The sequence below is a fragment of the Nicotiana attenuata genome, unplaced genomic scaffold (genome assembly GCF_001879085.1).
Source record: "Nicotiana attenuata strain UT unplaced genomic scaffold, NIATTr2, whole genome shotgun sequence".
NCBI classification, from domain to species: Eukaryota; Viridiplantae; Streptophyta; class Magnoliopsida; order Solanales; family Solanaceae; genus Nicotiana; species Nicotiana attenuata.
The window spans coordinates 44,580-61,645 of NW_017671108.1; the positions used below are offsets into that span (position 1 = coordinate 44,580).

Genomic DNA, 17,066 nt, shown 5'->3' on the forward strand with positions numbered 1-17,066 from the left:
ATAATTGATGTATTCAACTCAAAATAGGTGGGAATAACTTACCTTAACATTGATGACGAAAATCCCCTCTTGAGGCTCTCCAAAAATCGCCCAAGTCATGAAAAATATGAGAAAGAATAGCCAACCCCCGATTTTTAAACATTCTGCTGCCTCCAGGTACTTCCGCTTCTGCGGAAGAAATATCGCATCAGCGGTTCCGCTTTTGCGGACAGCCCGCCACTTCTGCGGCTTCCCCTGACCCAGCCCCTTTTCGCTTCTGCGGGGCCGCTTCTGCGGCTACTCAACCGCAGAAGCGAAAACACCAGCAACCAGATGCCCTCAGCTTTCTTCCAAATTCCAATTTCGATCCGTTAACCATCCGGAATCCACCGGAGGCCCCCGAGACCTGGACCAAACCTACAAACCAATCCCAAAATGCGTTACGGACTTGCTCGAGGCCTCACATCACATCGAACAACGCTAAAATCATGAATTACACCCCGATTCAAGCTTTATGAACTTTAAAACTTCAAACTTCTATTTCTGATGTTTAGACCTATCAAATCATGTCCGATTGACCTCAAATTTTGCACACAAGTCATATTTGACATTACGGACCTACTCCAACTTTCGGAATGGGATTCCGATCCCGATATTAAAAAGTCCACCCCCGGTCAAACTTCTCAAAAACCATCAAAATTCTATCTTTAGCCAAAAGGCTTCACAATGACCTACGGACCTCCGAATTCACTTCCGATCGCGCTCCCAACTCCAGAATCACCATACGGAACAACTCCCAGTCTCGGAATCGCAAACGAACATCGATAACGCTGAAATGCACTTCAAGCCAAACTTAAGGAATTTCTTCAAAAATGCTAACTTCCACAATAGGCGCCAAAACACTCCCGGGTTATCCAAAACCCAATCTGAGCATACGCCCAAGTCCGAAATCATCATACGAACCTGTTGGAACCTTCCGATACCGATTCCGAGGTCGCTTACTCAAAAATTCAATCCTAGTTCATTCTTTCAACTTTAAGCTTCCGAAATTAGAATTTTCTTCCCAACTCAACTCCGAACTTCCCGAAATTCAATTCTGACCATGCATACGAGTCTTAGCACCTGAAATGAAGCTGCTCATGGCCTCAGACTGCTGAACGACGCACTAGGGCTCAAAACGACCGGTCGGGTCGTCACACTTTGCTTAACCATAATGTCAATTATATATGGTAACTTTCTTTAATTAATATATATATATATATATATATATATATATATATATATATATATATAGATGGATTCATTTAGTGTGTTCCATACATAGAGTGGAGTTTTCAGCTACTTTATTTATCCTTTCATCTTTTACTATTTTTTTATTATTATTTTATTTTAAAAATAGTAAAAAATTTACAAAAAAAGAAATAAATATATGCAAATACATTTATGAACAGTGAAGTACTTGATTTGGCCAAGAAACATATTTTTTCCATTAATTTGCTATGTTTAAAAAAAATCTATTAAAACTTATTCCCAAGCTCTGCAAAATAACTTTTTGACATTAGTTGGTCTGTGATTACAAGTGCTTCAGATTTTAATATGAGAACTCGATATGAGTGCCATGCGATACATATAAGCTAAGTAGTATACAGAAAGTCATGAAGCACACACATATTTTGTTTTATTGAGCCATTTACGTGTTTGTTTCATTTGTAATAGAAAATATTTTGTGTTTCGTTGTTGCTTGTAATTCCTAAAATGTAAGTAGTGAAATTACTTTTCATTTTCTTTAGGATTGGATGGTTATTATTTGTAGGACAAGAAAAAGTCATCTTTAGCTTATATGACAAATAATCTTCGGTGTTAATTTTTATGAAGTTGTGTTATGGCAGTGAATGCCTTTTGTTTTATTGCTTCACGTAAATACTTCTCCTGTTGTGACGATCCGTCCAGTCGTCTCATAGGTTACCGTCCCGTTTCCTCCATTTTTTGCTTCTTTACGCTTCGTTATCCGTGATTTATGTGGTTGAGTTGATTGGGTGGAGTTCAGAGTGAATTTTGCAAGAAATGAGACACTTAGAGGGGTTGAAAACCGTTGATGTGCCAGAGAGGTTATGAGTAAAAATAACTGAGAGGGGTTGAGAACCGTTGATGTGCCGGAGAATTTCGGCACATTTCGATACTAATTGCTTAGATTTTAGCTTGTTTTAATGCAATTATCTCCCTTACTTATGTAGTTTTGGTGTTTCTACAGTACATAAGGACTAAAGACTCAAGAGCATGGCAATGGAAGCAAAGAAGACAAGAAAAGAGCAAAATGCAGCAAAATTGCGAGTCTGCGATACATATGCGATCGCAGATCACTTCTGCGAGCCGCAGAATGCACATTCAAATCGTAGACAAAAGCAGAACCCTGGGTAAATCTCAAGTCAAGAATGTGGTCCATTATGCGACCGCAGAACCTGTCTGCGAGCCGCATAGTGGACTGCAAATCAACCATGAAGGTCGCTGAAGGACGAAGATGCGATGCAAAATGCGATTGCATTTCTGCAACGCGGATCGCATTATTGGAATGCGATGAAGTCTGAAAATAGGGTTTCAATCTGCGATGAGGACGTTTAAGATGCGGACCACATGTACGCTTTGCGACGAGAATGCGGTCGCATTTCTGACCTGAAAGGGTATTTTTGTCCGTTTTCTGTCCCGATTTTCTATGTACTATAAATAGTTTTATGAGGGTTTTATGGGCTCATCTTGTCTAGTCTTTGAACTACATTCCAAGACATTAATATTCCTTACTTTTGGAAACTTTTGGGTGAAGATTCTCTACTTTGTAAGCTTTTATGACATTAAATACTCCTTGGATTTTGTATTGTAGTATGAGTGGCTAACTTTAAATACTAAGGTTGTGGACCCTAAATGGGTGTTATGTTAATGGGTGTTTAACATTGAATATATATATAATGGTTGGTTGATATTTATTTACTTCTCATTCTTCATTTATTGTTGGTGGTTGCAAACATTAACAAGTGCCATTTAATTCTTACTTTGCTTGGGAAAGTGGGTTAGAATTTGGTAGAAGTAAATAACAAAGACTCGAGGCTTTAAACCTTGTTTAATAGAATCGCTTAGGAATAAGTGAGTTTTATTTGGCATATATTGATGGTTCTTCATTGCACCTCTTTTATATTTGGGAAAATCATAAAGAGGAAATACTACCCAACTATTGGCAAATATTGGATAGTCATTTAGGCATCATTTGCATATCAAAAGAACCTTCCATTAGAAATATATCATATTAACACCGATAGCATTACACTTCATTAAAAGGGACACAACCTTGGTTTCTTTAATCCAACTAATTACTCTATAATTATTCCAATTAGTTATTACTTCAAAACAAACTCAATTCATACTCTTGCTACTATAAAACCATTCTCTTGTTACTTTTAATCGAATAGAGATACGACTTTAGTCGAGCAACACACTATAAGAGTAACCTTTTCACACCTATTCCATGTGGGATTCGACCCCAACCTTGTTGGGTTATTATATTTGACACTAACCGCCTTACACTATTTATTAAAGTGTAATTTGAGCGTATCAAATTTTTGCGCCGTTGCCGGGGAATACGGTTTTGAAATTACTATTTAGTGTGTACTTTACTTAACGTCTATTTCTATTCCATCACACTTTGCTTGCTTTGCTTGGTGTTGATAGAAAAACATGTCAGAATATGGTGATGATGTAGAGGATGAAATGGGAAAGAATCCTTTCGCAGACATTGAGGAGTACATTGAGGATACAAATGCTATTGTACCTCAAGTTGTTGGTGCCGCGACGTTCAAAGTGGAACACGGTTTAATCGTTATGCTCAAAGCTGAGGGGTTCTTCAGAAATTCCACCGATGATGATCCAACACAACACCTTAGGAATTTCTTGGGTGTGTGTGCAATGCACAAACAAAACAATGTCTCTGATGATGCCCTGAGGTTGAGATGCTTCAAGTATTCTCTAGCTGGGGATGCAAGGAAATGGCTCCAGAATCTACCACCCAACTCTATCCATTCTTGGCCCGAACTTGTCCGGGCATTTTTGTCCAAGTGGTTCCCGCAAAGTAAAAAGTCTGAGTTGCGGGATAAGATCTTCTTCTTCAACCAAATAAAGGGAGAGCAGTTGCATGAGGCATGGGACCGCTTTAAATTATACTTGGTGAGGTCTCCAAACCATGGTTTTCCGGATTCCATGCTATTGGGAAAATTTTATATGGGTTTGGATCCTATGAACCAAGCCATCGCCAAGAATGCAGCTGACGGTTCTTTTATGGACAAATCATTTGCAAGAGTGACACAAATCTTAGACAAAATGGCAAAGCATAACCAAGCATGGCATTCCGAGGATTCTACCGGAGGAATTACATATGGCTCTCCTTCCTTAAGCAACATGATCAAGGAAAATCAAGAGAGAGATCAAGTGATTGTCGGGCTTGATACAAATGTGAATAACGAAGATGTTTATCGAGAATCAGACAAAGAAAGTGAATGCAGTGGAAGATGTCCAGCCCATATTAGATGAAAATTTTGAGGAAGACAATTATATCAACAACCCTCAAGGAGGGTATCAAAGGCAACCCTACCATGGTCAAGGGCAACAAAGCCAATGGAGGCCGAACCCGCAAGGGCAAGGCAACCAACAATGGAGAAATGACCAAGGTAATTCGCATCAAGGAAATTGGAACAACAACAACAACTTTGCAAACCGTAGCTCCAACTCGTATGTTCCCCCAAAAAGTCAATATGCAAATCAAGGGTCGTCAAGTGAGTCTATGTTAGAAAGCATGCTTGAAAGAGTATTGCAAAACCAAGAAAAGTCTGACGCATCCATGAGAAACATGACCGAGGTTGTTGGCTCTCACACCGCATCTATTCAAAAGTTAGAAATGCAAATGAGAGACCTTTCTAGAGAGCAAAACCCAAAGCAAAAAGAGCAACTTCCTAGTGATACTATTGCAAACCCAAAAGGTGGAAGTGGCTCAACTTCTCACGTTATGGCAATAACTACTCGAAGTGGGAAGGTTCTACAAGGAGAAATTGAGCAAGCGGTTGTAGGGGAAGAAGCCGAACAAGAAGTTGAAGCAGAAGAGCAAAGGGTTGTTGAAGTTGAAAGGTTGCCGGAAAAAGAGAAGGTGTAAGAAGTGAACCAAGAAGGGGTAAAGGAAAAAGTGAAGGAGACATCAAAAGCTCCACCTCCTATTCCTACACCTCCTCCTCCTTTTCCTCAAAGACTCGTGAGAAAGGTTGATGATAGCAAGCTTGAAAAATTCTATGACATTCTAAAGCAATTATCGGTGAACATTCCATTCTTGGAAGCTTTTCAAGAAATGCCGGGGTTTGCCAAATATTTAAAGGATTTGATCACCAAAAAGAGGATCACAAAGAATGAGGTGGTAAGCATGACTCACCGTGTTAGCTCTATTATTGCCACGAACCCTGTCCAAAAGAAAGAGGACCCGGGAGCATTTACTATTCCATGCACTATCGGGGAGCGTAACATTGCTAGAGCCCTTTGTGACAATGGGGCTAGTATCAACTTGATGCCACTTTCCATTTACAAGCAAGCGGGATTAGGGATGCCAAGGCCAACAAGCATGAGGTTACAAATGCTCGACCGATCTATTAAGCGACCGGTAGGAATTGTTGATGATGTGATTGTAAAAGTTGGAGAATTCCATTTGCCCGCCGACTTCATAATTCTTGATTGTGCGGTTGATAAAGAAATCCCTATCATTTTGGGGAGACCATTCCTAGCCACGGGAAGAGCACTCATGGATTCGGAGCGGAACGAAATTAAATTTCGGGTAAATGATGAAGAAGTCACATTTCAAGCGAGCAAGGGTATGAAGTTACGCCATGAGTATGAGAGCATTCCAGTGATAGATGTGGTTGATGAGGTGGAAGATACCATCGAATTGAAAATGGAAGAACAATGCCTTGGTGAGGCATTGGCGGCCATCTTGGTAAATTTTGATGGTGAAGACATGGATGGGTACATGGAGTCGGTAAATGCATTGGAGGGTCTTGGATCCTATGTCGATACTCCGCCAAAGCTTTCTCTTGACCTGGAGAATAGGGCCACACCTCCCGCAAAGCCATCAATCATTGAGCCACCACAATTAGAGCTCAAGCCACTTCCTCCGCACTTAAGGTATAAATTTCTTGGCCCTAATGATACTTTACCCGTAATTGTTTTGTCTTTGTTAAATGATGTGCAGGTAAACCAATTATTGGATGTCTTGAAAGTGCATAGGCAAGCCATTGGATGGACAATTGCGGCCATCCCCGGGATCCCCGCGGGAATTTGTGAACATAAAATCCAATTGGAAAGCGAGACGAAACCAAGTGTGGAACATCAATGTCGGTTGAACCCACCAATGCAAGAGGTAGTCAAGAAAGAGATTATCAAGTGGTTAGATGCTGGGGTAGTCTACCCCATTGCTGACAGTTCTTGGGTGAGCCCGGTGCAATGCGTACAGAAAAAAGGAGGCATGACCGTGATCGAAAATGAAAAGAATGAGCTCATCCCAATGAGAACGGTGACTGGATGGCGGGTGTTTATGGACTATAGGAAGCTTAACAGTGCTACAGGCAAAGACCACTTCCCTATGCCTTTTATTGATCAAATGCTTGATCGGCTAGCGGGGAGGTCATTCTATTGCTTCCTCGATGGGTATTCCGGCTACAATCAAATCAACATCGCTTTGGAAGATCAAGAGAAAACTACTTTCACTTGCCCGTATGGTACTTTTGCCTTTAGTCTGATGCCATTTGGCTTGTGCAATGCTCCGGCCACTTTTCAAAGATGCATGATGTCCATCTTCTCCGACATGGTAGAAGACTTTCTTGAAGTATTTATGGACGATTTCTCGGTAGTTGGTGATTCTTTTGAGCATTGTCTTAACAATCTTAGACTAGTGCTTAAGAGATGTGAGGACAAATCTTGTGCTAAATTGGGAGAAGTGTCACTTTATGGTGAACGAAGGCATTGTGCTAGGGTACAAAATTTCAAAGAATGACATTGAGGTCGACCGGGCTAAAATTGAGATCATTTCTAAACTTCCTCCACCTACCTCCGTCAAAGGTGTTCAGAGTTTCTTGGGTCATGCCGGGTTTTATAGCTACTTCATCATGGACTTCTCCAAGATTGCTAATCCTATGAGCAAACTCCTTGAAAAAGATGCCAAGTTTGTGTTCGATGAGAAATGCCTCAAAGCCTTTGAGGAATTAAAGCTAAGGCTCACCAAGGCACCTATTATTGTCACACCCGATTGGTCTCTTCCTTTCGAGCTCATGTGTGACGTCAGTGGCGTGGCCATAGGAGTGATGCTTGGCCAACGTCACAAAAAGTACTTCATCCGGTCTACTATGCAAGTAAAACACTCAATGGGGCACAAATGAATTACACGGTCACCGAGCAAGAGCTTCTTGCCATTGTTTATGCCTTTGAGAAGTTCCGGGCCTATTTGTTGGGATCCAAGGTGGTGGTGTACACAGATCATGCAGCTCTCCGCTATCTCATGGCAAAGAAGGATGCAAAGCCTCGGTTGATTCGATGGGTCTTGTTGTTGCAAGAATTTGACTTTGAAGTCAAGGATCGCAAGGGAACTCAAAATCAAGTGGCGGATTATTTGTCAAGACTTCAGGAGGCAGGGAGACCAAATGAAGAGCTTGAAATCAATGATGCATTCCCGGATGAGCACATATTCGCATTATCTAGCACTTTTGCTCCTTGGTATGCCGATATTGCTAAATACTTGGTTAGTGATCTTATCCCGGACGGATTGGAATCTTATCAAAGAAAGAAGTTTTTGAGAGACTGCCGGCAATACTATTAGGAGGAACCATTCTTGTTCCGTGTTTGTGCTGACAATATTATCAGAAGGTGTGTTCCAGAAGAAGAGGTTATGCCAATTCTCAAGGCATGCCATGACTCACCGGTTGGGGGACATCATGGGGGAAATCGAACTGCGGCTTAGGTTCTTGAATGTGGTTATTATTGGCCTTCCATCTATCATGATGCAAATCAAATGGTCAAGGCTTGTGACCAATGTCAATGACAAGGTTCAATCTCCAAGAGGCATGAAATGCCAATGCACTTTGTGATGGAGATATAGATCTTCGACGTGTGGGGAATCGACTTCATGGGTCCCTTTGTCAGTTCTTGCGGGATGAAATATATCTTGGTAGCTGTGGACTACGTGTCCAAATGGCTTGAAGCAGTTGCCTTACCAAACAATGAGGCAAGGAGTGTGACCGCCTTCTTGAAAAAAAACATATTAACTCGGTTTGGCACTCCTAGAGCCATTCTTAGTGACGGTGGATCACATTTCTGTAACAAGGCTTTCTCGGGGCTACTTGAGAAGTATGGCGTCAAGCACAAGGTGACCACACCGTATCATCCACAGTCAAGTGGTCAAGTTGAGGTTTCCAACCGGGAGATCAAGAGCATTCTAGCAAAAACTGTTAAACCAAATAGGACCAACTGGTCAAGGAAGCTAGATGATGCATTGTGGGCATACCGCACGGCATACAAAACTCCTATTGGTACTTCTCCTTATTGGCTAGTCTTTGGTAAAGCATGTCATCTACCCGTGGAATTTGAACACAAAGCTATGTGGGCGTTGAAAAGGCTGAACTTAGACTGGGCGGAAGCTGCAAATTTGAGGTTAACACAACTCAATGAAATGGAGGAATTCCGGTTCCATGCTTATGAGAGTGCAGTTGTGTACAAAGAAAACGGATGAAGTTTGCCCATGACAAGAAAATCCTGAAAAGATAGTTCAAATCGGGTGACTTAGTCTTGCACTTTAACTCAAGGCTAAAACTATTTCCGGGCAAGCTCAAATCCAAATGGTCCGGGCCATTCAAAGTGATCAACGTCTCTCCTTATGGAGCGGTGGAACTGGCATCGAAAGATGGGTCCCGGACATTCAAGGTAAATGGCCAACGCATCAAGCATTATTTGGGTACAGATGGGGAGAAACATATAGTGGAGCAATTGGCTCTAAAAGATGGTCCGTGTCTGACCACTGACTGATTCAAAAGGAACATCAACTTCGTGTGCCGCGACGTTAAATCAAGCGCTTCATGGGAGGCAACCCATGTGTGGTAACACTCTTTTGTTCTTTGAATTTTTAGTTTTGATAGATAGATTTATTTGAACAATTTAAAGTGTGTGTTAGAGTGCAGGGGGTTCAAAAGATCACAACACTTGGTAGGGATACATTGCAAACCGCATTTTGATCGCAGACACAAGCAGAAGATTTGGTTAAAATTGGGGGTGAAAATGCGATGAGTTGGTGCACTCTGCGGACCACATTTCACTTATGCGACCGCATTGTGCACCGCATTTGTCACCCTTCAGCAGGTCATCCAACCCCACCGCATAACACATATGCGGTCGCATTGTGTGTTATGCGGTGCCCTACCTACCGCAGAGTTGGCAAGGTAAGTAACCGCATTTCTCTCATCCCTCACTCGCTTAAAACAAAACAAGTCAAAAAAATAACAAAAAGGAACACAGAAAACAAAACGAAAAAGAAAAGAAAAAGCAAAACAAAGAAAAAAAAACAAAGTGGGGAAGAACACGAACAGACATCGAACCGTTCAAGCTCAACTCGTTCAAGACCAAAGGATTTACCTTGTTCCACTCATAAAAACTTGCTGGTATGTACCCGTTCCTCCCTCGTCTTGCTTAAGAACCACTGTGTAGTTGGTGATTTTCATTCATCCCTGTTGCAAAAATATGTTATATGATGCTATGTGTAAGTATTTATCCATAGTTAATTGATTCTGGGTTGAAAATGATTTAGGGAAATGGGTAGAAACATAAAAAAAATGAAAATGGGTCCGCCATTGTTGAAGGCTTGGTTGAACCGTGTAGATGAAGGCATATGCGACCTGCATAGTGGAAATGCGGTCCGCATTTTGGCCGCAAATCAAACCCTAGGTCTTCTGATGTAGATGGTGAAATGCGGTGAGTATGCGGTCGCATAATTGAAATGCGGACCACAAATCTACCGCATAGATACACAGACCTCCCAGTTTTGAACATGATATTTTGCGGTTGTTCTGCGATCGCATTCTCTACTTTGCGGTGAGATATGCGATCGCATTTTGTGATATATGTTCTGGGCAAGTCCACTTTGCGATGGTTATGCGGTCTCCATTGTGGTTTTGCGATCGCATACTTGATCGCAGACTGTGACTCATTTACGACTAGAAAATCTGCGACAATTCTGCGGTCCGCATTGTGGTTTTGCGACCGCAGATCAGGCCGCATTTTGAGTTTTCCTTTTAATTCTTCTGTGTTTTCTCTCATTGTGCTTATTTTGTCACTCACATCTCACCTTTGCGCAGATATGGCTCCCAAACAAAAACATGCTTCCTCAGCCACAAAAAGGGCATCCTCCAGAAAGTGATCAAGGACGGAGTCTGATGAGCCACGCCCCGCCCAGTCTGATGAGGCGGTGCTCTTGCCTGAGGTTGACTTAGTGGCTGAGGCAAGAACGAAACAGGGAGATGACTACCAGCTCCGCTGGGGGGTAGAGGGATCCAGGTAAAAGTATAGAGAAGGGCTCGTCAAGCGAAAACTCCTGCCCGAGAAGCAATTGAGCCTGAATGGGTTGAAAGAAAAGTATCCCCATATATTGGAGAACATAAAGAGGAGAAGATGGGAGTCCTTCACTAAGCCACCTGCTGAGTTTAATGAATCCCTTGTTCGAGAGTTTTACGCGTCATATGGGGCCTCCAGGACCAAGCACCATAAACGCAACAGAGTTTTCACTGATGAAGTGCTTGTTCGGGGGAAAACTGTCTTCAGCACCATCAAGGCCATCAATAAATTATACGTCCCAGATTGGAGTGCAGGCACAGCTGAGTATGATGCAAAATTTAGGAACAGGGAAAGTGAGCGAGGGTGGATTGCATCCGTAATAGCAAAGGGAACTCCTGCTTGGATCAACCCCGGGCAAAAGATCTACAAAGAGAGTTTTTCAAGAGAGGGTCGTTTCTGGCTCATTTTTCTCACCTCTAGATTGATACCGACTCGAAACGAGACTGAAATAGCTATTGAGAAGGCCCTTCTCATTGCCTGCATCATGAGTGGTATCAAGATAGATGTTGGAGCTGTGATATTCCAAGAGATAGGGATTCGGGCAACATAGTCTGCTACTTCACTCCCGTTCCCTTCTTTAATCACAACCCTATGTAAAGCCGTGCAAGTTCCTGTAGATGAGCACAAAGGCAAGAACGGAAAGGAAACACAGGTCATTGATATCACCAGACTTAGTGATGCTGTTATCCCACCCGTGGTTCCAGTTCAGGAGCAGACTACTGAAGAGCCTTCAGATTCCCAGCCCACTGTAACCCCTCAAGTTACTGTGGCAGCATCTTCCACTTCCGAGCCTGCTTCTAAATCCACCACTGTCCAACCTACTACAGCCATTCCTACTGTCTCAAAGCTTGGTCTATTGGCTCAGCATGCCAATGCCAAGGTAGACCAGCTTTTGAAGACCTTACCAAATCTCATAAAACAAGCCCTGACTTCGATGCAAGCCTTACTGACAGACCTTCAACAGGAACAGTTAAAGTATGAGGATCGGTTGCAGCAACTTGAGTTGAGGGTGGAAAAGATAGAGCGGGGGGAAGTTAGTGGATTGCTTGGACTCAAGGAGGAGGTTGCTTCTATGAAGATCGAGCTCCAAAAGATGCAGAACTTGGAGTTCGATCTGTCATCCCTCCTTCCCACAGATGGTGACCAGGCTATAGGCATAACACCTCCGGACTTAGGTCTTTATTTCTCCGCACTGGTGACTGATACTGCCCCTCCTCCATCACATATTGAGATCCCTTCTGGGGAGGAGTCCGGAGGTTCTGGTAAGTTAGAGGATGAGGAGGAAGATGAGGGCGAGGATGAGGAAAGTTCTGGATATTCAAGTGATGATGGCCCTCCGGATAAAGGAAAGCAGATTGCGGACGCTTCTGTCGAGGATGTTATTATTGAGGATGCTGCTATGGAAGAAGTGGAGCAAGCAGATATGCAGAGAGCGATCCAGCAGTCTCTAGTAGACTTGGCCCTTCCTACAGCTCCATCAACCGCCCCACCACCAGTGGGCGAGTCTAGCAGCTCACAGGCTCCAGCACCAGTCCCAACTCCAACTCCAACACCTGCTCTGAACCAACCTAAGAGCACTACTCCATCAGTAGAGGTCACTCCTCAGACCGAGCTCTCATCGGTCCCATCTTCCACATCCGAGGGTGACCCCTCCAACACTCAGCCAGTTACCCACCCCCATAGCACTTAGTGTGCCTCAGGGAGCCCCCTCAAACTCATATCTCTGTTCTTATGCATTGGGGACAATGCATGCTTTTCGTTGGGGGTGGAGGGTAGCATTGTAGATATTTTTGTGACATAGGAAATTGTTGTACATATGCATGTCCTTATGTCATAATCAAACTCATGTACTCATGTTTATCTTCTATTCTGTATTTATTAGTATGATTTCGGTACATGAGTTATATTTTGTAGTTCGTGATGTTGTTAAGATTAGTGTTTGTTTTGTGTTCATATTAGTGTTGCGTGAATATGATACCGTTTTCCATATAAAAAAACAAAAACAAGTAGATTGTAATTAGTAATCAATTCCCCTTGGTTTTTCTTCTCCCGGTTCTTTTCCAAGGGTGTAATAGTAGAACCAGGATAGTAGGATGAATCGTACTGACCGGTTTGGTGTAATTGCCTAGTATCAAGCATGTGTGTCTGTACATAGCATATACCTTTCCACGTGTACATATATAAAAAAAAAAAATAAAAAAAAAGAAGATCAACTGTGTGAACATGTGCCTATGATGAAAGCTTTGAGTGCCAAGTGTTGACTCGAAAGCGTCAAACTATGTGAGTGAAACAGTTCATGTGCCATGTGTGTGTGAGTTCCCTGTGTGTATATAATTCTTGTGTGTACTTCTATCATCCAGAACTTGCCAGGTTGGTTTTTCAATGCTAATGATAGTATGTTTGGTTGGAGGAATGATCTTAGGCATTCTTTGTTATATTTGCAAGACCTCTTTAGCCTTTCAAGCTGACCTTTGCATAAATAATATCACTAGTACCCAATTTGAGCCTTTAAACCTTTTCTTTGGCCAACTCATTACAAACCTTTCCCCTTTTGTAAATAATTCCCTCTCTTGAACCCGTCCCTCCTTGAACATTGAGAATGAGGCTAAAAGCCTAAGTTGGGGGTAGTGTTAAAGTGGAGATTGGTAAGGTTGTATGTTGAGTGTAGGACCACATGCCTCAAAAGTATTTGTTTTAAATCACTCAAGCTCCAAAAAAAAAGGAGAAAGATATATGTATGTGAAAAAAAAAGAGAAAATATGTGTATGTATATAAAGTATGGAGCCTTGAATAACAATTAGAAGAGGTATGTAAGGTTGTTCTATATTGGAAGCTAGATGCAAATGAGGCTATGGGGGTTTGAAAAGAAGCAAAGTGCATAAGAATGATAAATGTGAGTAGTGTTCAAGGAGGGTGAAGTCACTTGTACCCAAATGTTTATCCAACCCTTCCCTAAACCTACATTACAAGCTTAAAAAGTCCTTGTGGGACCTCCAACCGAACATTCTTGAATAAACGATGAATTAAAATAAGGGCAAGCCTATGGTATGAAATGCTGTAACACTTGAAGTTCTTTCGGAGAGTGAGTGTATTTGTGAGTTGTCCCTTTCTTTTTGTTGTCCCTGTAAATATTGTGATTTTGGGACCTTCTTTCTAGTGAGGGTACATGAACTGTGGAGTTAAACAAAAGTTGAGCTCTTGAGTCAAATGCAGTTGCACTCAGCGGAGGGTAACATTTTGTCGCAATGTCTGAGGCTTAAAGTTCACAAGTTGATTAGTTTTCCTTGTATATACTGTCGATTCAGGAAGGGTAAGCAATTGAAAATCCATGCTTGGAGTACTAGCAACGAACACCACCCGTGGTCATTATTGTTTCATGTTTTGTAAATGAAGTCTAGAATAGGCTAAGGTTGTTTTAGTTGCTTGAGGACAAGCAAGAGTTTAAGTTGGGGGTGTTGATGTGCCGGAGAATTACGGCACATTTCAATACTAATTGCTTAGATTTTAGCTTGTTTTAATGTAATTATGTCATGTACTTATGTAATTTTGGTGTTTCTGCAGTGTATAAGGACTAAAGACCCAAGAGCATGGAAATGGAAGCAAAAAAGACAAGAAAAGAGCAAAATGTAGCAAGAATGATGGTCTGCGACACACTATGCGATCGCAGATCATAGATGCGATCGCAGAACGTGCACTCAAATCGCAGACAAAAGCAGAACTCTGGGTAAATCTCAAGTCAAGAATGCGGTCCATTATGCGACCGCAGAACCTGTCTGCGAGCCGCAGAGTGGACCGCAAATCAACCATGAAGGTAATTGAAGGACGAAGATGCGATGCAAAATGCGATCGCATTTCTGCAATGCGAATCGCACAATTGGAATGCGATGAAGAGCTGAAAATAGGGTTTTAGTCTGCGATGGGGAAGTTCAAGATGCGGACCGCTTGCACGTTTTGCGACGAGAATGCGGTCGCATTTCTGACCTGAAAGGGTATTTTTGTCCCTTTTCTGTCTCGATTTTAGTCCACTATAAATAGATTTATGATGGTTTTGTGGGCTCATCTTGTCTAGTTTTTGCACTACATTCCAAGACATTAATACTCCTCACTTTTGGAAGCTTTTGGGTGAAGATTCTCTACTTTGTAAGCTTTTATGACATTAAATACTCTTTGAATTTTGTATTGTAGCATGAGTAGCTAACTTTAAATACTAAGGTTGTGAACCCTAAATGGGTGTTATGTTAATGGGTGTTTAACATTGAATATATATATATATATATATATATATATATATATATATATATATATATATATATATATATAATGGTTGGGTTGATATTTATTTCTCGTGCTTAATTTATTGTTGGTGGTTGCAAACATTAACAAGTGCCATTAAATTCTACTTTGCTTGGGAAAGTGGGTTAGAATTTGGTAGAAGTAAGTATCAAAGACTCAAGGCTTTAAACCTTGTTTAATAAAATTGCTTAGGGATAAGTGGGTTTTATTTGGCATATATTGATTGTTATTAATTGCAACTCTTTTACATTTGGAAAAATTATAAAGAGGAAATACTACCCAACTATTGGAAAATATTGGGTAGTCACTTAGACATCATTTGCATATCAAAAGGACCGACCATTAGAAATCTATCATATTAACACCGATAGCATTACATTTCATTAAAGGGGACACAACCTTGGTTTCTTTAATCCTATTAATTACGTCTTCAATATTCCAATTAGTTATTACTTCAAAACAAACTCACTTCATACTCTTGTCACTATTAATCCACACTCTTGTTACCATTAATTGGATAGAATTACAACTTTAGTCGAGCAACACACTATTCTAGTAACCTTTTCACACCTATTCCATGTGGGATTCGACCCCAACCTTGTTGGGTTATTATATTTGACGTCGACTGCCTTACACAAATTATAAAAGTGTAATTTGAGCATATCACTCGCCGAGGCTCGACTCAGAGGAAACGAAGAACGAAGTCAGGACAAGAGAGGGAAGCCCTCTAGGCACGCAGCTTTGTCTAACAGACCCGACCTATCTAGAGCCTATGTTGTAGCATCATGTCAAGCCATCCCATCACCGTACTTTGTACTTAATCCCCACATACTCGTAGCCGAGACCCCCCACCTATATAAAGGGACTCGCCCCTCCTTACAAGAGGCGGATGTTGCTCCACTTCTCCATTAAAGCAATAATATCGCTCTCTCTTTTCTTCTAAGTCATTTGTTCTTATAGGCCCGATGCCATTTCGCATTTATTACTTTCATACTTGTTCTTCGCCCGTCTAGCTATGAAATGGCCATAAAGAGCCTCACTTAATCGTATTTCTGCTTGTTATCCCTTCCCCGACTATCCCTGATAACTCGATCTCGGCTCAAGCCTCGGTCCCGAGGCCTCTATCGATCCGCTTCGCGCTCGGGCAGCAGGCCCCCTCGGTTTGTTTATTGCTTCGTCTTAGCTCATATTTTATCAATGTTTTTTAGCATCAACAGCACTAACAACTAGCTCGGGAATAGATCACGTATTTTTAGAATCCCATTTACAAATTTAATTGTTGTTACCATTTTCACGATAAACAGTTTGGCGCCCATCGTGGGGCTAAAAATAATAGTGATTATTTTCATGCTGGTTTTGTCACCTAAACGCACGTTATCTTTCACACTTTTTTTGTCCAAGATCTTTTGATTTCATGTTACTGTGTGGCTCGATAAGCTAAATTGAGAACGACTACCTCGAGAACCACGGCAGAAGCAGTATGGCTGTTTCAACGGTTGATGCAACACCACAGGACCCTGATAACGCATCGTCGATTCAAGCGGACGTGGGCTCGTAAGGCGCACAACAGGTCAACAAGGCCTCGCGCACTGATGATATCATACCGCGTGTTGACCAACAGGAAACACGAAAAATCCCAGCCCGGGAAGAACAGGAAGTTAATCTCCATGATATTTTTGAAATATTGCAGGCACGACAGTCGGTTATCGCTCAGCTGCAAAGTCGCCCGGGGACTCCCAGCACAATAGCAATGGAGACACCTCCTTACGATGAGCCAATACCCGAGAGGTCAAGTGACGATTAGTCAGTAACCGACCCCACCATAGTGAGGATGCTTGGGAACCTCTTCAAAAGGATCAAATCAGGTTCGTGGAAGCCCTTACGGCAACCGTCTCTCGGGGGACCAACCCCAGAACTCGCTTTACGGAAACCCGAAGTGCTGGAACTCCATAGGCGCGACGGGACTTCGGATTCCTACGGGTGCACCACCACCCACGCGTGCTCACTTGAAGGCAGCGACCCCTAAAATGATGAGTTCAAGCTCGTCATTCTGAGGAATCTCGAAGAAACTCTCCCGAAAGAAACCATGACATAAAGCCATCGCCTGACACCTGGCCTCACAGATT

The 17,066-nt window shown here is 42.0% G+C and overlaps 1 protein-coding gene across 1 annotated transcript; it reads left to right on the plus strand.

Annotated features, from left to right (window-relative positions):
* The first annotated feature begins 5,356 nt into the window (after positions 1-5,356).
* Positions 5,357-7,867, plus strand: LOC109205970. Its single transcript, XM_019368736.1, has 4 exons — positions 5,357-6,620; positions 7,015-7,277; positions 7,337-7,588; positions 7,676-7,867. Exons 1-4 carry the CDS (start codon positions 5,357-5,359, stop codon positions 7,865-7,867), a joined length of 1,971 nt encoding a protein of 656 aa, XP_019224281.1.
* The last annotated feature ends 9,199 nt before the right edge of the window (positions 7,868-17,066 follow it).